Consider the following 24,263-nt stretch of genomic DNA (forward strand, 5'->3'; position numbering starts at 1 on the left):
GGTCTCGGCCTGCCGTTTCTGGCTTTCTGTGATTTAATTTTACCCGTAGTAAAGTAGTCACCCTTACGTTGGGGTAAGAACTTGTTTACTATGGGTTAAATTAGTTAAAGAAAACCAGAAATGGCAGGCCGCGCCCTCTCAAGGTTGTAGTGCCAAGGAAAAAAAAGTAATCAATTTTTAGTAAGAATTCTGTTTTTTTAAACATTGAAAGAACACATTACTATTATAAATACAGTAAATTATGAGGTTTTTTTTTGCTCGACAGGAAAGTTTAGGTTCTCCATTCTGGTCGTTCTAGTGTTAGAAACGCGAAAGTCTCACATTCGTCACAGTTGATCTTTTCTTACTATATTTGAACACAACAATCGTTTCTAAAATATAAATGTCAAGCCGATTTTCATGTAAGTGTTACTTCTCGCACGAAAGTAAGATAAAAGTCTTTTTGCACGGCTTTGGGGTTGCCTATACTAACAGAAAATTGGCTAAATAGTGAGTAGGGTTTAGCTAAAATATGAGGAAACTATTTTTTGTTTGGCAGTACCGTGCTTAGATTCTCCATTCTGGTCGTTCTAGTGTTAAAAAGCGAAAAAGTCTCATATTCGTCACATCACAAAGTTGATGCTAAGAACTACAAATCACAAACAAATAAACTACTACGTACTTCGTATCGAAAAAAAAGATGGACAAGTAAATTATCCTCATCTGTTCTTACTATATTTGAACACAAAAATCGTTTCTAAAAAATAAATGTCTATCCAGTTGCATACAAGCGTTACTTCACCAACGAGTGTAAGGTAAGAATCCTTTTTGAATCTTTCGGCCAAGTTGCAAGTGGGTGAGTGAGGTTTAGCTAGAAATTTGTTCCTAAACGTCCGCCACGCACACACTTTCAAGATATCAGACTCTTTATGCTCGTGTCCCCGAATTTACCTATCTATGTAGCTTCCCCGTTTGCGGATGTCTTTACTCGTTCTAGCGTTCCTGCCCCTTACCTGGCGGGCGATGTCAACGATTCAATTTATCCTATGTACTCTATGAAAGACGACGATGCCGGAACAGATCCCGAGACTGTATTGCTGTTCTCGTTGGTGCTGCCACTAAAATCCCCGCCAGTGGGACCGCTGTGATGGTGTGACGATGAGGAAGGTTGTTGATTATTGCTGCTGCCGCTACAGCCTTCCGCCGTACCTAGTGCCAGCGCTGCAAGCTGTGCCGTTGACGGTTGATGATCGGCGATAGCAGGCGCATGATGTCTTCTCCGTTCGCCGTACAATTCATCACCCTTCGAACCACTCTTGCTGCCGTGGATAACCGAGGCAGAATCTAATCCTAACGAAGCCACCGTGCGGCTGGTGGCCAATATTCTGCCTTCGAGCAGTGCCTGCAGGGAGGTCGCCTGCCGCTGGCAGGTTGGTTGCTGCAGCGAACCAGCAAGCGTTATCATCGAACTAGAGATCCCGGACGAAAGCAGCGAGGACACGGTCGTTGGAGATGTTTTGCTGATACCGGTAAACCCGCTGCCGGCCGGTAACGACAGCGCTGATGAAACCTTCTTCAACGACATACCACCGGACGATGAACCACCGGCGGTGGCCGTGTGCCCTTTCTTCTGCTAGGATCCCATCGAAATGCTGCCAATGCCGGCAGCACCGGCGCCCGCCAGACTTCCGCCCGGATTGCTCTCCATACCTCCGCCCAGTCCGACACCACCGCCACCGCCGCTCACCATCGACGAGCTAAGCTGCTTGCTGATCGAGGTGGCCGTCGAGTGGGACGAACTGCCGCCAGCCGTCGTCCCGCTGCTAACCGTCGTCGAGGCGGCCGATTCCGAACCGCCCCCATCGCTGACCACCTTCACGACCTGCGGCGACTGTGGCAACATCCGGTGGAACCAATTATGGTTGAGCGCTTCCTGCGGCGTCATGCGGCGCTTCGGGTCCCACCGCAGACAGTGCTTTACAAAGTCCAAAAACAGTTCGTCACAGTAGTTCAGCACCTTGGCTAGATCGCGCGTACCGGGTGCACCACGATACCGGCCCCGCTTGCTATAACTGCCCTGAATCTCTTCCCGCCCGTCCTCCCGGAAGCTCAGCGAGCAGTAGTGCGGGAACTGGTCGTCCCCGTCGTACGCAAAGTAGCGCGATGGCCACCGCGCATTGTGCAGCAGCTTCAGCGGAGGCATTCCCAGCAGCTCGATAATGCACGCCATCTGATCGTACTCGTCCTCGCCGGGCAGCAGCGCCGACCCGGTGTACAGCTCCGCCACAATACACCCGAGCGACCACATATCGATCGCCATATCGTACTTGGCGCCCAGGATCACTTCCGGCGCACGGTAGAACCGCGACTGTATGTAGGTGTAGACGCGCTCGTTCTCGAAGCAGGACGACCCGAAATCGATCACCTTGATGCCGGAACGGCCCTGCTGCTTAAGCAGAATGTTCTCCGGCTTCATATCACAATGGATGATCTTGTTCTTGTACAGCGCGTCCAGGCACTTGAGCAGCGAGTGCGTAAACTTGCGCACCAGCTGCATGCTGAAGCCCTTGAATTTGTTCTTCTTGATCAGCTCGTACAGGTTGATGTACAGCAGCTCGAACGTGATGCACATATGGTTCCGGAACACGAAGCTATCGTACATGTGGATGATGTTCATCGAGTTGTACCGGTCCTGCGCTCGCAGGTGCTTCAGTATGCGTATCTCTTCCTGTGCCTGCCGGTGGAACCGCTGCTCGTTGCGTATCATCTTCAGCGCCACGTGCTGAAAGTTTCGATGATCGTACGCCTTCACCACCTGCCCGAAGCTCCCCTTCCCGATAATCTTTAGCACCTCGTACCGGTACGCTATGTGATCGTGCGCGATATGAATGTACGAACCCTGCTCGTTGTCGTAGTCGGAATTGCCCGCACCGCGCCTTTTCTTCGCATTCGCACCGATAAAGTAGATGCGCGGATAGTTGTAAATCTCGTGATGCTCGTACTGCGTCAGCTTGTCCATGTACAACCGCAACACCTCGAACGGCGCTAAGCTCTCCGTTATCCGCACCTCTTCGCCACCGTTACCCTGCTGCTGCTCCTTCCCCTGTTGCTGCTGCTTTTGAGAAGCTTGTTGCTGCTGCTGCTGCTGCTGCTGCTGCTGCTGCATTTGCTGAAGCTGATGCTGATGATGCTGTATAAAATGTTGCTGCAAATCACACACCTTTTGATCAACCGAATGTCCCAACTTTGCCACCTTCGTCAGGCTCACCTCATCCTTTTTCATCGTGTTGTTGCTGCTGCTACCGCTACTGCTACCGCCCGTAGTGCTGCTATTACTACTGTTCCCCAGCATGTGCGACTGGAGCATGGTTTGATCCTCCGGGTCGAGTAACGTTATGTTACCGATGCGCGTCACCTTGCAGTAGCTGGCGGCCGCTGAAGCATCGTTCCCCTTGGCGACATTTCCACTACTACCACCGACCGTACTGCGTAGATGGTGTAGCTGCTGCTGCTGCTGCTGCTGCTTGTGGAGGGCGGCTTGCTGCTGCTGTGCCACCGCCGCGGACGATGATGTGGGCAGGATCGATACGGACGCCGAACTATCATGATGGTGGTGGTGATGGTGATGCTGGTGCTGCTGATGTACCGCATCTGCGCTCAGTCCCATCTTGCTGATGCGCGTCATTTTGCTATAGTTAATCGGCACATCGCTGCCAGCCGCAATTGCTGCGCTATTATTGCTACTGCTACTACTAGTATTGCTGCTGTGTTGCTGCTGATGGTGATGCTGTGCCACCATTTTTGCCTGGTGCTGATGATCGTGAGCTGCGTAGGAGAGTCGCTCCCCACCACCGGCATTTATCGCTGAGGAATGTGACTGTTTCCCGCTTCCGGTTTGCTGTGATGGCACCACCATCAGTATGCTTCCGCCGCCCGTACCTCCGTTCGTGGAAGCCCCATTGCTCGCCCCATTCCCACCGCCGGCTCCGTTCGGGTTGGACATGGTGCTGCTCACCGCACCATCCACATCACACAGCCGAAAGGTGAGACTGTCCAGCATGTTGGAACCAACCGTGCTGCCGCTACTGGTCACCGGTAAGCTATGATGGTGATGATGCTGCTGCGACAGATGAGGATGATGATGCTTGTTCTGATGCTGCAACAGATGTAACTGTTGCTGCTGCTGCTGCTGAGGATGTTGCTGGAAGTGCAGCTGTTGATTCAGTTTACTGCTGCTACCACTGCTGTACCCGATCGAGGTAGCACCATCACACAGCGATCCGATCCACTTATGCGTACCGCCGGAAGCTTTCCCGGCGATACTGCTCAAATTTCCACTACTTCCACCGAACAGGATGGCGGACGATGTGAGCGAGGACGTCTTTAGCGTCGTTGCCGACGGTGGTGCGATCAACGTCGGTTGAAACGTCGCCAGCCCACCACCGGATGATGAGGAACCGATGCTGCTAATATTGCTACTGCTTCCACCACCAACAACACTGTTGCTGACCAGGATCGACGTGTTTCCGTTCACCTTGTCGCACCGGAGCGTGGTGGCGGTGTTGGGTGGAACGATCGATGAACCGCTTGCCAACAGCAAGGAGTACCCGTTGTTACCGCCCGTGAGTGAGTGCTGGCGGGTGAAGATGTTGCTAACGCTGCCGACACCGTTAGCACCGTTACTGTTGCTGCCACCGTTACTGTTACTGCCAGCGTTACAGTCCATATCTACGACATCACAGTGCGCGAACAGGCGACTGCTCGCAACCAACATGCTCCTCGAAGGATGCCGAACGCTGACCACCACCACCACCACCACCAGCACCACCAGCACCAGCGGCTACCGGAAGCACGGAACGGGTGGATGACGAAGCTTTACCAATGGCGCCGGGAAATGTGCACGTTCGACAGCTGATGCCAACACTAGCAACGGTCATAGTGTTCTCGTTTGTAAAGGGGCTGCTATGCGGATGATTCGTTCACTCTTTTCGAAATCTTCGTTTTACCTAAAATACAAAAAGATCATTTTTAGAACAATATTTTGATATAAAAACGGCATGGGAATGCAATAAAAAAATGGATTCTTGTCTTTCACACTGTATCGATGTAAGTTTTTTATTATTTTTCAACTCTTTTTCTACCTATATAACTGACGAAAAGCTATAAACTATCGCCAAACTATAAAACGACGCCACTGGGGGACAAAGAACGCACGGCCCAAAGCTCTAACCCTCCCGAAAACCACAAATAAAGCCGTCAGTCGTCAAACAAACAATAAAAATCGGTTCGTTCTACATGAGAAGTTGTCGAACGGTGGTTGTTCGGTTCGGTTTAATTGTGCAACCCCACCACCGTTCGCCAACGATTTTTGTCGGGGATGGGCGTTTTGTTTTTTGTCTTGAATTTTCATAACTTCAGCCCGAAGAGAATCGATCTTCCGGTAACAGGGTGGAGACAGATACAAGCGAGCCGTGCGTCACGGTTATTTGGTGGGTTGGTTTTTTTGGGGGGATTTTAGCTCAAGCATAATTATATGTTATGGATATCAAATCAGATCTATGATTGCTCTATTATTACAAGACATTAAAATTTTCATAGAACTAAAGAATTTTCTAGATAGAAAAACAATCTACATATGTACAATTTTGTTTCCAAATAAAATAATAAAATTTTAAATTAAAACACCAGCAGCAACCCATACATAAATGCTCTAATAACATGAACAATGGTAGTATTAATAAAATTGCCAAAACGCATTAAAATAAAATGCAGATATAATCAAACCGGCTCACACATGGCCAGCAGCACCGACGCTAATCTGATTTTGGCAACGATTCAAAATAAACCCCACGGCGGCATTAGCGTCTAAACATATTCCTGCTGGGATGTAAATCGATCCGGAGCCGGGGATTTTCACCACCCTCAGAACAAACATAAATCACGGTCTTTTGATGACTCCCGAGTCCACCCCACCAGCAAATCAATACAAACCAAACATGTGTCACTAACATGGACTACCACACGCTAGCATTTGCTGCGTCTTCTAGTGCACCGTTGACCTGTGCAGTGAAAGAAAAACGTTTGGAAAACTACCATGCACTAAAATAAAAAAAAAACCATAAAACAAACATGAAAATAACGCTCCGTGCATTAACGGTAAAACGCACCGAACAACAAACGGAATGTTGCATACTTTCGATGGAGCTGCATTATTTTACGCTCGATGGAAGAAAAAAAGAACTAACCGATCCACTCTTAAAGAGCAACGAAAAATCGCTTATGAACCTCGCCTGGCACTGCTTATGGCGGCCGCCCCAAACATCGGCAAACGTAAGGCCAAAGCGCCTCGATCATCCTCTATAAAAACGGGAGCAATAATAAAACGGGCGTTACAGCGCAAAAAAAAAACAAAGTTCCGTAAGTCGCCGACTCTTTGCCGATATTCACTGAAGCATCCCATTTCTTTCTACTCCGACTACTCCTCTCCAAGAACTCGCCTTAGGAGACGCTTCGCGCACAACTATACCGCTCGCGCCCCGGTGGCCGATGAAGAAAATAAAACCTTCGAATAGCGATCGATGGATCACCTACTGGCGCAACATAAAACACACATCATTGCCCGTCTAACGGGGTTCCGTCCCGGTATTTCCAGGGGAGGGGGGATATGGTGGAGGAAGTCGTGGGCTGGGTAGCGAGTGTTATGGAGGCGAATCAAGAAGAGACCGCCGTGCGCGCGCCTGTGCAGCTGTACGTACGGGTTGCATCTGCGCGAATCGCTTTGCTCTGGAGAGAAGCCACACTAAAGCGATCAATTAGAAAGCTTAACTGGGTTTAAAGCGTTTTCAGGTTTTTGTTTTCCTTATAATATTCATCCTAAATAAAAGGAGCATAGTTATGAGCAACAACTTAGGTGAAGTCACCACTCACAAGCTATGTTTTTACGATTTTTAACCTCAGTGATCCTTGTCTCGTGAGACTCCTCAGACGTCTCTTGAAGATCATCTTCAAATGTCAGTAAAGGGCAGTAACTGCATCGCTTACACTGGACACAGAGACATTCCTGGATAATATTGCCAACCGTTGTTCATTGATAACATCGCCAACCGTTTCGTCCACTAGCCTTCCCAAGCAGTTCGCCACAAAGAGCCGCCACACACCTGTTTTGATGGGGTGGATTGGCCTAGGTTCGCCCAGCTAGGGCAGCAGGGAATCTGTGCTTATCATGTGGTGTGGTCGTCTGCACACACATATCATTTCACCCATTCGTTTTGCTCCCTTTCTTCTGCCAACTCTGGCTGGCTCAATCTGTTTCTTGTATGTGTGTGTGTGTGTGTGTGGTTTGGCCGTACCATTCCAGTTCATCTGTTGTGACCATTACCAACCCCCACCAATCCGGTGTTCTACTATTGAGGGATTTCTAATTTTTATGATTGCAAAACAGAGATGTTTCACGCGTTGCGTCGATGCGGAAGGAAATACTGTTCCCAAATAAGCTAACGGATATAAAGGAAATTGAGGGGGAAAAACGGTTAGGTGGGAAACAATGCACACAACGGGAGTCAATTTTGTTAGTTAAAAAATGAACAGCATAATCATAAACGATCATTAAGAGTTGTTTCACACCAACAAGTCCCGCGAAAGGTTCCCAAAAAAACCTACTTCAAAGTGTGCCATAATAATATGTCCTCGGAAATTATAGTTTTTCAGTCTTTTCGTGACCTTGGCGATCAGTTACTTAGTAAGGAACACACCATTTCAACATTTTAAAATTGGTACACTAGTTTATCGTTTGATGTACGCTTAACGTAGTCCATAAGAACATAATCCATGACATCTTCTATGTATCCTAAAACAAGATCCCAAAGACTTCAGGACACTGGAAGAGTCGGTAAGTACATTTCCGTTGATTTACTCCTGAGCGCTTGATCTAACATTATAAGGCCAGTTGTGCCTAAAAGACCGCAGTGATACTTCTCAATGAAGACTTCAACTTCTGGCAGATACTACATACTTGGTGAGTCTTCCAGGGATCGCCACTCCGGGACGGAAAGAACAGTTCAACAGATGTGTTCAGATAGTAGACCTGACCAAAAGGACCTCTTCTCTATTCATCATTTTTGTGTCTTTTTCGATGAGAGAGACCAGCTACTGGACATTACAAAGAGCCTTAAATTCTTTGCTCGATTGCTAACAAATCGTCAACCGTACTTTATTTCAATATTTAAGCCATAGGCAAATATCAAGCACAGAAGATCGTTGCAAAACCCTTCAAATCAGATTAGGAATACGTTATTCCCACATTATCTGCTGCCCATGACATTCATACCAACCGCCGGAGAGAAGACCCATTCGTCCTCGAAGCCATCAACACCTCTAGCAGGCGCCATACAAACCTCTCGCGCGGAAGTCTTTGTCTACCAGCTAACAAGTACGTTCAACCGTCCATCAGCAGTGTCAGTGATGACTTGGAAACAACAACAACAAAAAACTTCCCCACCGAAAAGCCTCAGGTGAACACTGGCACGCAGTTTTGGCAATGAACCTGCATTCGTCGTGTCACTTCACGGCAAGCAATTTGAGACGCTCGAAGACAATAAAAAAATCTCCACCCAAGACACACACCTCGACCAGAGATTGGACCACTCGGACGGACACCGCAGCTCCACGTCCACGTGCCACCGTCCTTCACGTTTCACCGGCGCTGGACTGAATTTTTAAAGCTTATTTATCTTTCCCCGTCCGTTGGTGGTCGGTCGCGCTGTCGCCCATTTTTCGTCTTCGGACGGGCGTGAAAGTGTGGCCGCCTGCTGCCGGTGCGAGTGTGACCCCAAGAAGCTGTCAAAACATGCGCGCAACGACGTGCGATTGATTGGCAATGAACCAACTGTGCAGGACGGTTCGGGGTGGTGGTTGCAAATTTTCAATGCCACGCCGAGCGTCGTTCGAACCGCGTTTAATGACCGGATTCCTTGCTCGGGGTTTTGTCTTACGCATCCAAGAGAAGTGAGTAAGACGTGCTAATTTTCTCCCTCGTGTGTGTGTGTTTGTGTTTGTTGAGAAATTGCACACCAAAAACGCACTGCACACGGTATGCACTATCCGGTGAACGATCACAGGCCAGTAATGATCACATTTCGTCCACGATCAGCAAAATGAAGAGAAAGAAAACACCAAAATACATTTCTACTGACTTAACAAAACGAGTAAAAGCTTCAATTTCACCATCGTTTCGAACCTTGCTGCTCATTTTCTTATCTCATGTTTGTTTGTTTTTACTTCACTTCTACACACATCTGTTTTCGCACCATCCTCCTGCGGTTTTTGTATGTTATAATGATCTACATTTTTTTCTCCATTTTCATTTTCTCTTTTGCTTCGTTAAAACACAAAATTTTGATACAATTTAGGAAAATGGTCCATCAACAGCGTTTGTCTCTTCATTTGCATTAAAGCTGCGCCATGTTCCTTCTTCTTTGAGGACTTCTTCGGGCTCTGTTAGCGTGCACAGCTTTCAGCATCTTTGTTCAAGTGGCACGCGATCCCTGAGCACGACTCCACGAAGAGTATATAGCCAACCAGGGGGGATTGCTGCGACACAGTCTGCAACCGAATGCACTAATGCATATCGATCGATCCATACGCTAACAACACGATGGGACACAAAATTGTGGCCAGCGACAGCTATTCGGTTTGTTCCAGTCCATTGGGACTATTCTGTTGTTTTTGTGTCACAAATTTTCATTTCAAAAATTTGCCTCCCGGGCACACTAGAGCTACGGTGAGAGCGAAACAAAAAAGGGGGGACCGTAACCCCCGGACACATGATATGTTGGACCAGTGGTGTACCTCACAGAAGCCCGGACCGTGAGTAGATGTGATCACGTTTACTTGCGCATATTAGTTTTACCAAGCAGTACTTGCACTGCAACCCCTTTCAAACGCGCCTTGATAAGGCTTCGATTAGACACTTGGAACCTCATGTTTTTAATCCGTGCTTTAAATGTACGTCATTAGTCATCCGTTTGACATCATTCTGTTCCGCAAGCAGCACACCAGGAATAAATACATTTATGTGTTTATGTTTATTTCCAGCTCGTGATGATAAGGAAACGAGTTGGAAGAGAGTTGCACAAGGAAGAAAAAACAAACACACGACTCATAGGTGAAAGATCCTCCAAAAGGCGTACTATAAATACCACCCAACTGGCGCCTCGAAGACTGGGCCTCCAGGAGTGTCACGGCGCCGAGCGCAACCTGACTCGTGGTATCACGCTATCCTTCCTTGGTTTTTTTTTTAAACAAACCTTAAAAATCAATGCCAAACCTCACCGCAAACGGTACGCGCTACTCGCTATTAAGGGCAGCACCAGCAGCATTAACCAGCCGGAAAATGACCGGCGCGTACTTGCGACTGCAAAAAAAAAGAAACGTCAGAAACCATGGCGAAGAAAAACGGCGGCGGCAGTAGCTTCGAATATAATTGGTCTCGTTTTGCCCCGGTCCGTGGCGTCCGCGGCGTGGTACTTTTTCTTTATTTGTTACCGCAGCGAACAGAGCAGCAGCAGCGGCTAATGAATGACCATGGCGCGGTCAAATGGTGGGTCTTCTCCAACACCACTACCACAAAGTGCCACGTACGCGCTGTGGTACGAAAAGCTCTTGGGACAGTACTAAAAGTGTCCAACGGAGGAGGAGGAGTTGTACAGCAAAAAAAAAAGCACACACGCGGCCGATGAACCACATCAAAAATCGAACCCCGCACGATAAGCAAGCAAATATGGGCAGAGTTGTCAAATGGGGATGATCAGCCACTGGTGCGGAACACACCAGAGGAAGAGAAGCAGGGATCAAATTGGATTAAACGTTAGTCATAAATTATCGGCCGCAGAAGGCAACGAATTTAAACTACTGAATTTAAAATAAATTGCTTTCTAGGTATTTTATTATTTTTAAGAATATGGTCTTGCTTGGATGCTGCATGGTTGATCGTGCAGTAATACATAATAATAGATAGGTGATGAATATTATATTTCATTATAATATTTCATCACACCTTATTTAGAAAACCTTAGCCAAATGACATCTGTGCATCGTCAGTCGGCTACACACAGACAGGCTCCTCGACGGGCCATCATTCTTAGTCCGACCACGAACGAATAAAGACAGGGAACTAGAAACACGACTTGTAATTGGCGCAGCCGGTATTAGGTGATTAGAAAAAAGAACAGTGCTAGTGAGTGACAAAAAGCTCACGTAGTTTGTCCGGATTTGTAGCTACTACCAGATAGGGCTTCATATTCATCTCCGTGCGATTCCAAAAGTGCGGACGATTTGTGGCAACGCCGTTTTCTTTTCATCGAAAGGACCATCCTCTTCCCTCTTTCATCATCCAGTGTCGGATTGAGGTTAGGATCCTCACGTGTTCTTCAACACTAACGCACAGGTAAGCAAACTTTTAGTTTTTAATATCTTTTGTTTGTCCGAGTGACAGAGAAAAAAAAACTTTTGCTACCGTGCTTCGAATAGTAACTATTGAATAGAGCTATTCGATTTCTTTAATTTGAGTGTATTAAAAACGCGTTCTTAGAGAGACGTTTTTAACCGACACATTTTTATGTGGAGAGATCCAACGGCTGAGGCTTTTTCTTCGGATTCCGATTCCATATCGAACGATTCCGGTAGCCTCTCGCACATACCCACAAACGTAGTTATTCCTATCGAGAATTTATCCTTAGCAGATAATATGGAACAAATACAAGTGCAACTTGAGCAGCTTAAGCAGCTTGTGCAAACTCTCGCTGTCTCTCACGAGCAGCAATCTCAAAAAATTCTCTCATTAGAGAACAAGTCTAGCAATAATCAAGCTAGTAGTAGTAGCGAACCGCATGGCGCTAACCTTAGTGCTAATTTGGATGCCTTTTATAAAATCCCAGATCCGATAAAGGCAGTACCAGTGTACGATGGGAACAAAAAACAGCTTTTTGCTTGGTTGAAGACAGCTGAGAGTGTATTGAATATTTTTAAAAATAACGTGCATCCTGCTGTTTATCGCATGTATGAAGATGCTATTAGCAATAAAATACAAGGTCGAGCAAAAGATGCGTTGTGCTTAGAAGGAAATCCTGCTGATTTTCAAGAAATCAAAGATATTTTGACGAAAGCTTTCAGTGATAAATATGATCTATCAATGCACATGAGCCAACTGTGGCATAACAAGATGAATAACAGTGCAAATTTAAAAACTTATTACATACACACAAAAGAATTAGTACAAAAGATTAAACAGATAGCTAGGCAAACCGATAAATATCAGGAGAGTTGGTCTGCTATAAACCAATTTATAGACGAAACAAGTCTAGCTGCATTTATTGCAGGGTTGCAGGAACCATATTTTGGTCATGTTCAAGCAGCACGCCCTGAGGATTTGGAAGAGGCATATGCATTTTTATGCAAATTGAAATCCAACGAGGTGACAGCACAAAATTTGAATGTTAGGAAAATTGCAGAGACGAAGCATTTTTCAAACAGTGAAGGATCCCAAAAGCGTTTTGATAATAACGCCAATAGATCAAAACCTACAAATCAAGCATCGTCATCGAGTTCAATGAACCGAAGCACGAGAAATGTGCACTCTTCTAACACAAATGCCCCTGTTCCAATGGAAACTGAAACCAGCAGAACAAGACTAACACTAAATAGGAAAAATTTAAATACAAACGAAACGTTTGATACGAACTTAACTCGATCGTTTGAAGATGAGGAGGAAGACATTACAGTAAATTTTTGGGAGACTACGGAAACAAATCTACCAATTTAGACTTTCTTCCATACATAATAGGAACACATCCGAAAACTTCACGACAATTTAAATTACTTTTGGATAGTGGTGCAAATAAAAATATTTTGAAACCGGGTATAATTCAGTCATTACAATCTGTTGATACAGTTATAAAGAACACTTCAGGTCGTCATAAAGTTTCACGGAAAGGATCAATAAACTTGCTTGGACCAGAATTTCCAGACCAAATGTACTATGAATATGACTTCCATAAGTTTTTTGATGGAATTATCGGTTCACAATATTTAGCCGAATGTGATTCTGTTATCAGCTATAGTGAAGAAACAGTAACCATCGCTGGTAACTCGATTGCATTCCGCAAATATTTTCCATCTAAAAAATTGTTTTATCACATAGTAACAATTGACACTCTGGAAAATGGAGATTGGTTTGTTCCGTGCCATCAAGTTCTTTGTAATAATATTATAATAGAGCCTGGATTATATAAATCAGAAAACAATAAGTCTACCGTAAAAATCATAAGCAAATCTCATATTGCACCAACTATTACGACAAGTTTTCATCTAAATGTAAATAATTTTGAAACCATTAACCCTATCCCATTAAACATTGATGAACCAATTGATAAAAAAAACAATAGAAATGTTAATAAGGGTTGACCATTTGACACCTTATGAAAAAGAAAACCTTTTGGATTTAATATTAAAAAATCAACAGGTACTCCTCAAGAGCAATGAAAAACTTTCTTCTACTACCGTAGTTAAGCACAAAATTATAACTAAAGACGATGAACCAACATATTCCAAAACGTACCGATTTCCAAATCATTTTAAAAAAGATGTAGAGGAGCAAATCTTAGAAATGCTCGAAGATGGGATAATTGTTCCCTCCAACAGCCCATATTCTTCTCCGATTTGGGTTGTTCCCAAAAAACCAGATGCCTCTCAAAAAAGAAAGATCAGAGTCGTAATAGATTTTCGAAAACTAAATGAAAAAACTATCAATGATAAATACCCCATTCCTCAGATAGAGGAAATCTTAGATAGTTTGGGAAAATCTACATACTTTTCCACATTAGATCTCAAATCTGGTTTTCACCAGATAGAAATGGATCCCGCACATCGCGAAAAAAACGGCTTTCTCTACAGCACAAGGACACTTCGAGTTTACGAGAATGCCTTTTGGGCTTAAAAATGCCCCAGCGACTTTTCAACGTGCAATGAATCACGTATTAGCAGGATACATAGGATCAATTTGTTTTGTCTACTTGGACGATATTATTGTTACAGGTCATAGTTTAACATCACATTTGGAAAATTTGGATAAAGTCTTGAAAAGATTAGCAGCTTGCAATTTAAAAATTCAAGTTAACAAATGTGAATTTCTAAAAAGAGAGACGGAATTTTTAGGTCATTTAATAACTCAGGACGGGATAAAACCTAACCCCGATAAAATTCAAAAAATTCTAGATTGGAAAATACCCACGAATCAAAAGGAAATTAAACAGTTTCTCGGGCTAACTGGTTACTATCGCAAGTTTGTGAAAGATTATGCCAAGCTAAGTAGACTACTTTCAAAATGCCTGAAAAAAGGCACTAAAGTCACTTATGATGAAGAAGATTATAAAAAGGCATTTGAAGAATTAAAACAAATTATTGCTTCTGATCAAGTCCTCGCTTATCCAGATTTTGAACAACCCTTCATTCTTACCACAGACGCTAGCAATTTCGCCTTAGGAGCGGTGTTGTCTCAAATTCAGGATAATCGTGAAAGGCCTATAGCATTTGCAAGTAGGACACTGAATAGCACCGAGTCTAACTATCCAGCCACAGAAAAAGAGGCCTTAGCAATAATTTGGGCAGTCAAAAAATTCAAGCCTTATCTTTACGGAAAAAAGTTTACGTTAATCACGGATCATAAACCCCTCACATTCATAAAAACTTCTTTTAAAAATTCAAAAATTCTGAATTGGCGTTTAGAGCTGGAAAATTTTGACTACGAGGTTAAGTATAAAGAAGGAAAAACTAATGTAGTAGCGGATGCGTTGAGTAGAAGGATTGATCCCGACAAACCAATACGAGATATTAATGCTTCCTCCATTTCAGATTCACCAAGAAGTGGAACAAACCAAAGTAGTGGCACGATTCATTCGGCGGATAGATCCAACGATCACTACGTCCACTACACAACAAGACCTGTGAATTTGTATCGTAACCAGCTAATATTCAAGTTGGGAGACACGGATTCTATTGTACAAGAAACACCATTCACGAATTATCAACGAACTGTAATCACTAAGAATAATTTCGATTCATGTAATGTTAGTCAGCTTTTAGGAATGTACCATAACGGAAAGCAAACTGCGATTTTTGCCCCAGAAAATCTTATGCAAGTGATCCAAGAAACACTTAGTAACCATTCCTTTAGTAAAGGACATTTCGTAGTTACAACACATATGGTAGAAGACGTGACAAGCTCTGAGAAACAAAACTTTCTTGTAACATCTGAACATGATAGGGCCCATAGAGGCATATGCGAAGTAGAGCAACAGCTAAGGAGATCGTATTTTTTTCCTTGTATGCTTAAAATGATTACACGTTATGTGAACAGTTGTGAAATTTGTAGTTGTAATAAGTATGAACGAAAACGTTATAATATTAAGATTTCCCCTAGACCGATCACCCGGAAACCATTAGATCGCGTTCATATGGACATTTATATAATCAATAGTTGTAGTTTCTTATCTATCATTGATTCATTTTCTAAACATTTGCAAATGCTGTATCTTAAAAACAAAAATATTGTGCAAGTTCAAAAAAAATTAGCTTCTTACTTTTCTACCATAGGATTACCTAAAGAAATTATAACAGATCATGAGACCACATTCATGTCTGTCCAACTAAAAAGTTATCTTTCATCGTTAGGAGTTTTGTTGAAGTATGCATCTTGCTCAGAGTCTAACGGCCAAATTGAAAAAACACACTGCACAATAACAGAGATTATAAATACAAATAAGTACAAATATGAAAGAGCGGACACACGAACCTTAACAAAAATTGCTGTAACTCTTTACAATAATAGTGTACACTCAGCAACTAAATTTACGCCCAACGAATTGTTGTTTAACAACACTAACAATAGAAATCTTTTAGAAATATCTAGAAACGCTCAAGTGCTGTATGATGAGGCGTATAAGAATATGAGCAAAGCCGCCAAACAGCAAACTAATAAAAACGATACGAAATGTGTCCCTCCAACATTAGCAGAAGAGCAAGCAGTATTCGTTATACCTAACATAAGAACTAAGATGCAACCTAGAGCAACAAAAATACTAGTGAAAAACGTACAGGACAAAACATTTGAAAATGCTAGAGGCGTTAAGAGACATAAGAAAAGATTAAGAGGTTAAAAATTTAACCAGTAAGGAATAGCGTAAAAAGAATTCGAATGAAACCATTTTTTTTTTTTTTTTTTTTGTATACGGTACTTAAATTAAGGAACGCAAATTCATTGTATGTCAATTGTATTAGGATAAGGAATTAGGCTAGGAAACCATTTGAACTTTTTTTTGAATACTGTCGTTAATATTCGGACGAGGACGCCCGATCTCTACCCCCCGGAGAAATAATAGATAGGTGATGAATATTATATTTCATTATAATATTTCATCACACCTTATTTAGAAAACCTTAGCCAAATGACATCTGTGCATCGTCAGTCGGCTACACACAGACAGGCTCCTCGACGGGCCATCATTCTTAGTCCGACCACGAACGAATAAAGACAGGGAACTAGAAACACGACTTGTAATTACATATTGCAACAAAACATGTATCTTCTTGTTTGGCTCTACAACCTTTAGAGGTCTTGGCCTGCCAGAACTGACATCCTGGACTTGACCCATGTAGCTCGAGAGTCTGTCCTGTGAGGGAAGATCCGGACGGGATTCGTTATCCGGTATAAAATGGCATAAATCAATAGTAATGATCAATCTTTTTACCCAAAGCCATTCAACAAAGAATTAGGCGTTTTTAATTGGAATAAAAAAACACGAGTTTTTTTACAAAAAACCTTAAATATTTAAAGTGAGTTGAACTGTTTTTTCTTACAGCAAAAAATAAAAATTGTTCTAGAAGAGATTAATGGGTAAAAAAGATAAATTTTACAAAAAAACAAAGCCATTTAATAACAGAATTTGTTTACATAAGTAAACTCGAAAAAAATGTATCGATGTAGGATCACTATAAAGTTCTGTTGTCGTCATACCAAAAAAGCACAAAAAGAAGTGCTTTAAAAGCGATTGGACTGACACTTTTGACTCTTTCTTGAGTAATTAGCAGTTAGACAATCGGATGACAGAGGGATTGGACGAAACCTCAAATTGATATTGACGATTAAGTTAATGAGAATCTTTAGTTTGATTTTTTACCGTTTATGCCTGAGCTCTTAGAATATTTTAAAATGGTCTTACAAAAGTCGTAAAAATAGCCAAGATCATATCAACATCAGCTGATCAAGAGTTGGATTTCAAAACAATAAAAAAATCTATCAAGATTTTTTTTTGTCTTATCACCAAAATTGCGAAGTTGGACACCCCTGAAGATCCTTGACAAATATGTCTCTTGCATCGAAAACACTTTTTGAGTCACCGCGTACGTGCGTGCGTGCGACCTCACGATGACGTCGATCGTGCGATGAACTGTTGCCGTTGATCCGGAAAACCTGCGTGTTGAGAGATGCGGTGTCGGCAAGCGGCACGAAAACACCAGCAAGAACCAGGAAGCCTCTACACACGTACACACAACATACAATTCCAATGTTTCGTCTTTGTTAACCACATGAAACGAAGGAATCACACACACTTGCAGACATACCAACGTGCAGGAAACATTGTGCCGGCTGACTAGCAAAGATACAAGCGAAACGCCGTGGTTAAGAAGCTCTGACCGAAGTTCTTGTGCCTTTATTCGCAGTTCCTTTGGCCATGCTCGTTCTTCAGCACTCGATCGTGCTCTAAATTGAACGTGCAAACCAACCCGCATGTATGGAAGCTATCCCATGTAGGTAGTAGCAGCACGGAAGGCCTGTTCCGTTGTTGATTTTTGTAGGGCTTCGTCTAAAAATGTTGTGAGGCCCAACAGTGCCATTTCCTTTGAGATAAAAGGGATTGCATCAAACATGTGTGCCGGGCAGATAATGTTTTCATACCAAAATAGGTATTTTGGTGGTGGCTCGTAGTATAAGATCTGAGATAGGCCACACACCGGAAGAATTTTTTTTAGCATTTTAATTAAACTGTGAACTGAATAATGGTGCATATTTAGCAATTACATAGGAAAAAATACATGAAAACAAATATTTTACACGACTTCACAAAACCGATCAGCTCACGGTATACGATGTAAACAATGTCCCACCGAAACAAAAACATCCCCTTTTTCTTAATTACTCTTAAAGAAACGATGCATTTTAAGGCAGTTCGCTAAATATATGAAGAAAAAAGTATGTTGCACGAGACAAACTAAGCCAATGCACCCTTGCACCCGTTACGCCCATCCTTACACCCACCTCGGGCACCTGCTCACCCTGTGCAAACAAACGTGCGTAGTACGCCACGCTATTTTTGGCTATCGTACATTACACGCACAACAAAAGTCAGGCAAGCCAAACCATTCAGAGCTTGACTGAAATCAGCTCAACAACCCTTTGCCCTTCAAGCCCCTTCTAATTTCACCCCCGGGCTTTTCTCTTTTCGGTCCACCAACATTCCGACCACATATCACGATCGGCCCCAGTACATTTAGCCCTAGCCCGTTTTTTATTTTTGTTTGCCCTGCTGAGGGGTGATCGCACGGCCAAACCATTTTTCGGTAATTGGGCATTTGATTTCATTCATTGAAACCCATCCCCCGCCGATTTAATTTGCGGAGAATGAACTTTTCTCCACCGCCGATCGATCGGCATCGTCGTGCCCGGCATGTATGGCGGTGGTTTGCTGTTGTTTTGTGTGTGTGTTTAAATATGCTCCCCGAAATGCCTCCCACGAGGCGAAAGGAAGTGCCAGTGCTGCTGCTGGATGTTGATGGACTCGAAACACTGGCCTCCCTCGCCTCCTTTTTTTTTTTGGATAATCATCATCATCATCTTCATCATTGGCATTGGTGTGTCGGCTGACGAGAGTGCGATTGTGCGAAGCGAAAATCGAATAACTCAATGATTTCGAAATGTTGGATGGTTGGCTTTCTTCTCCTGCTGGCTGACTGGCTGGCGGGTGTTTTGGCTTTGCTGTTATCAACTTCTTCCCAGTTTTTGTTTTCCAACGGATCTCCGTTTCCTTCTTCTGCAATATCCATTATTATTTTAATGGAATCACATCTCTTTCCACTCCACCGGCCACAAACACACACCCAAAAGATGAACCGGCCCGAGGCCTCTCTCGCTCTCGTTCACTCCCTCTTTTCATCAATGATCGACCATTGTGCTATGTATCGATGTACCACCGAAACATGAAAACCGCTCATATGTTGCTTCAGCTCCCCCACCCACCCACCGTCCTTCCACTGGACAGCAACCGGCAAACCCAGACCTAATGCTGAATCAAGTGCAGCGCGCGCATTTACAATACCCGCAGGAACGAGCGAGACCACAAAAAGAACGGAGAGCCCACGATGTGACGGGTTGACTGACCGTTCGTTCGCCGCGAAGACGATATGGCATTGTGTGTAGCATCATCATCAACAGCAGCACACACACACAGACAGATACATCGCGCAAGAACTGCGCGCGCGAGATCGGAACGCACACGCAACGGGCTTAGCGTGAAACCCACTGCTATGTGCAGTCTTGCTGCTGCTGCACCAGCCAGATCGCGATGCACCGAAAAGGGGTGAGTGAGTGTTTGACAGAGAGAGAGAGGACAACATCGAGAAGAAAAGAGAAAGAGAACGCGCACATTGAGTGTGTGTGGTGTGATGTTCATCGTCGATTAACTGCAGCAAAACAGCAGCAGCCGAAGTAACTACGGGGAGGACCGACAGTCCGCCTGTTCTTGCTCCTCACATTCAAGTGGGTTTCTGATCAACAAATGTGCGTCCGGGATTCTAAACGTTTAACCCTTGAAGGAACATAGCGGGGTAGTGAAGATTGATAGTTAGGTAGAATTATTACCAACTTTTCCCTTCGTGAAAGACACAGGAATCAAATTTGAATTTTGTGGTAAAATGCTGTTGACGTAGTCTCCATGGAAGGACTTCAAATATTCTTCGATCCTAACCAATTGTTGTATGAATATTTCAGTTGTTCCTCCAATTTTCCCACAAAAATGGAATCTAACCGACAAATTGAACTATCCCTTGGACTACTCGGTGAAAGCAGCAGCTTCCGACAGGCCCTACGAACTGGATTGCTTCACTGAAAGAACCCAAGAAAATCACAAAAAGAATGAACCTTTCCTTGTGAATCAATGTAAGACTCAAGGTACGAGAAGGCCTTTCAATGTGCTTCCATATCTGCAGAAAATCAGGCCAGATCGGATATAGCTGGAGGTAAAGAGATACTTCAACTAGACTCCAACTAGAAATGAATAAATGCCTGAGTCTAGATTCATAACGCTTAAATTTATTTATTTACAATTTCAGTATTACGGCATGATGCCGTATTGTCTCATAACGCTTAAATATAAACTTGAAAAAATTTAAGCTAATTGCACTTCAAATAAAAAGTTAAATCACCATAATTTTTCTTACTTGTACGGTCACCGTACTTGAAGAGTTAATAAACGCAGAAACGCAAAGTGTACAAGAATAAGACAAGGTGGCCGCCGCTTCCAAACAGGATCACAGCAGGCAGGATCGTACACCAGCGAAAGAGAGCAAATACAAAACCAGATGTGACTTCTCTTTCGCTCCTACCAAATTGAGAAACATTGGAACCGCTCAGAACGAATCCAAACAGGATGGATCCAATGTCGAGACGCCGCCGGCCAGCATAACCCCTTTCGCCCACTTCTTCTACCTCTACTCGCCGCCTCCCACTCTCCCCAAAAGCTAACATGTGAACGTCAAAAAATGGAGGATGCCGAAAAAGACTTCTACCTTTGGTAGCAACACCAGAAAAAAAAAACCCGAAAAACTCTCCATTCGCGTTCCCCACCTTCTTCCCCCAAGGAACGACCGTGATGATGAACCAAAGGGGGCCGTTTTCGACCTTCTTCCCTTTTTTTGTTGTTGTTGCTGGTTCTATCCTATCCTTACGGATCGCTCGTTTACGGCTACTAGCACCACACAGATGCTGTGTCCGATCTCGTGTGGAGGGATTTCTTCTTCAAACCATTACCACATTATTGGCCTCAGCAACACAGCATTAGCAACGAGGTGGGCGCACTGCGAAGACGGCGGTTCATGGCAACCCTTGTCGGGGGTACACACACGCACAGGGGCGTGCGAGTGTGCGTGTTGGTTTTATGTGCCGTCCAGGTTTCCTTCTTTCTCATTGTTGATGTTTGCTTTTGGAGATGTTTTCATCGGTTTCTTGAATCGAATTTTCTGCTGCTGCTGCGGCTACTTCGATCACCAAACAGACACCATCGAATGCAAATTAGAGAGGCCTGCACAGGAAGCAGGATTTGCCTTTCGATATTTGGTGCAATAAAAATCTTTTTTACATTTTTTGTTTTTAATCCGAGACTAGGACTTCTTTGAAGTATCATGAAAATTAAATAGTGATGGTTTTTATCAATTTTCAGTTTGCGATATAATTGGAGTTATTGAATAAAATAAAATCAAACTCTAGATATTTACTAAATAAAACACCGGCTTTGGATAGCTTCTACTACAGGAAGATAATCATTTCACACAATGTTGATTGTTTCATTGATTCATAGAGACTTTGAGTCATTCATCGGCTTCAAGGAATGAAACACTTCACTCGAAAAGTCAGTATAGATGAGACTGAAGCAAAAAAATCCAAGCCGATGTATAAGTTTACCATTAGCCCTTAAAAATTCAGCTGGCGAGCTTGTTGGGTTAAAAGTATAACTTAGTTTGGGCTTCATCGTCTTTGTCCGATCGTTCATCACGATTCAGTGTGCGGCAAGAATCAATTTTTCCTCTACATTCCATCACAGTACACCTTACTTACATCACATTCATTTACATGAAGCCATTTTTCTTCCCGTTTCGATTACATTCGCACATTTCTCGGCATCTTTATCGGGGTCCTTTTTTGATCGTTATCCTGTGCCTGTGAGATTGATGTGCTCCTTCTTTTCGGTGGACTTCTCTGCAGAGATATCGCCTCAAACGGCATGTGTGTGGCCTCTGCTATACTGCTTTTTTGCAGTAGTGTACACCACACCACCGTTACCACCTTTCCAGCCAGAAAAAAGGGTCCTTCTACCACCGGACAGATTTATTTCCCACGGTGGTCCTTCTGTAAGGACGGGACACTTTTAGCAAACGGCAACACCAGACACGGAATAACAAACACAAGCACACACACACACTTTACACACAGGTAACTTACTACCTTGTGTGTGAGAGTTGCCACTTGATATGATTTTTACAGCTGGTAAACCTTACAACACCACCAGGCAACAAAAACGAAAAACACACGCACACACACACAACGTCGGTTGACCGATTTTCCAGGAAACACAACCTGATCCAGCACCAACATGTACGCACACACCAGAAAGGATAAAATCGCACACACAGAGCAACCACTTACAAACACACATACACGCACAGAGGAACAAATACACTTGCACGCACACACACACTCGAATCGCACACTTCTTTTTTCTTCTCCCCTTCTCTGCAGCCAGATTCGACAAACCGTGGTGTGTGTTTTTCTTTACACTTACAGCACACTTTTTCCGACTTTTCCTCACTCAACAAGACGGGGCACTACGTAAAAATTTCCCTTTTTTCTTCACAAGAAAAAGATGTGCGTGTCGTATGTGCGTTGGACTGCTGGCTGCTCTGCTGAATGTCAAAAAACTTCTTCCGTCAGCCAACAGCACCGAAGAACGACTGGCGGCAGGGTGGCCTACTAAGAAACGCGACCCTTGGATTTTTTTTTTGCACGCACTTTTCATGTAAACGGCCACAGCCTGCTACGTGCCAACACACACAGACGGGGCGGGTTTTCCTCTGTAACAATTTTACGGACCGAAAAACAGGTTTCCGGGTTCTCGGAACGATGCGATCAGGAAGCGGACAGCGACAGCTTCGACCTTATAAGCGAATATTCCTGTGTTACATTAAACAAATTACATGTTTTTATGTTGCTGTTTGTCGTAAGCTCTGTGTCTCTGCTAGATCTGACGGACTGATGCTGTTTATGCTGGCTGCTCTGCTAAAACATCACAAAGCACCACCTCGAGTATGGGCACCATCGTTGCCGTGTTCGTCGTAGTCGTGGTTGTCGTTGCCGTGGTTCTCTTCCGTTTTCTTCTCATCGGAGTTTTCCGACTAGTCTTCCATTCCGTTTACTGCTGCTGCTGGTGCTGCGACCATCGTTCTTCCAACGTTTGCTTTGCCTTCACTTTCTTCGCTTCTCCGCTTCTTGGCTTCCTCTTCGTTGCATGTCGACCTCACACGACACACACACTACCAACTCCGCACACGCATACACTCACTGCAATACAGCACACAAAACGCTACCCCAACGCGACAAGACGATGTGTTTTACAACGCACACACACACTGCTACACGTACACTACCAACCGTCGTCGAGGAACGAAAAAGGGGTTGTGTGGTGGATTTTCCCTTTTTCGTGACGAAGAAAAACGCACGCACTGTTGCTTGCACGCACGTGTACGCACGCACACACGCGCACCCTGTGGCTGTATGCAGAATCCTGTGCCGTAGCAGGATAACGGATTCTCCCATTCAAGCCTACCGAAGAAAGGGGTATTAACGATTTTTCGCTTCGCTTTCTTCGCACACTCCTTGCTGCATAGGACGGACACCGTGCTATTGCTTTATCGAACCATCTGCAGACCTTCTTCTACTTTTAGTGGGCAACCCCGTACGGCACGCACTTTGTCTCCTTCTATCGATCACCATTTACCATTTTTCCTGCTTTCTTTCACGATGCTTGGTTTTCTTCCCGCATCGCTTGGTAGCGCTCCACCGCAACTGTAGTTCTGTGGTCCGTTTTTGCCGTCTTTCTGACTGAGAGTCGCACGCACTCACCGAGGAAAAGGAGAAAACTCCACCGGGCAGCACGGTGCTGCTGTTCGTACCGAGGGAAACTGCTTCTTTCAATTTTCTCGGCTGCACTGGCCAACGCCACTTTGCATGCGTTTTTCTCGGTTTGGTGCTACTGTTGCTAGTGTTGTTGTTGGTGAGCTCTTTGACACGCCGTTTGACAGCGTCGCACACAAACGCACACACACTTAATTCCCAAGTGACGTTTCGTGCTAGCAACTTCAAACGCTATATCGACTTGGTCGACGCAATGTCGACATTCGCCAGGATA

The 24,263-nt window shown here is 44.1% G+C and overlaps 1 protein-coding gene across 6 annotated transcripts; it reads right to left on the minus strand.

The window, feature by feature from the left end:
• Positions 1 to 326: 326 nt before the first annotated feature.
• LOC118513206 (dual specificity tyrosine-phosphorylation-regulated kinase mbk-2-like) lies at positions 327 to 24,118 on the minus strand. 6 transcript variants are annotated; one of them, XM_036058709.1, is made up of 3 exons: positions 23,978 to 24,118; positions 21,917 to 22,207; positions 327 to 4,985 (listed from the first exon to the last, which is right to left on the minus strand). In XM_036058709.1, exon 3 carries the CDS (start codon positions 4,751 to 4,753, stop codon positions 1,613 to 1,615), a length of 3,141 nt encoding a protein of 1,046 aa, XP_035914602.1. In that variant the 5' UTR covers positions 4,754 to 4,985; positions 21,917 to 22,207; positions 23,978 to 24,118; the 3' UTR covers positions 327 to 1,612. The 6 variants fall into 6 exon arrangements, with proteins under 6 accessions (XP_035914602.1, XP_035914600.1, XP_035914601.1 ...); XM_036058707.1 differs by having other exon boundaries at positions 21,917 to 23,677; positions 23,978 to 24,115; XM_036058708.1 differs by having other exon boundaries at positions 23,853 to 24,115.
• Between the last annotated feature and the right edge of the window lie 145 nt (positions 24,119 to 24,263).

The sequence above is a fragment of the Anopheles stephensi genome, chromosome 3 (assembly GCF_013141755.1).
Source record: "Anopheles stephensi strain Indian chromosome 3, UCI_ANSTEP_V1.0, whole genome shotgun sequence".
NCBI lineage: Eukaryota > Metazoa > Arthropoda > Insecta > Diptera > Culicidae > Anopheles > Anopheles stephensi.

What these genes read in the sequence shown, in the direction of transcription:
- LOC118513206 (XM_036058709.1), bottom strand. Translation starts at nt 4,753, where the DNA reads ATGTTGGTTGCGAGCAGTCGCCTGTTCGCGCACTGTGATGTCGTAGAT.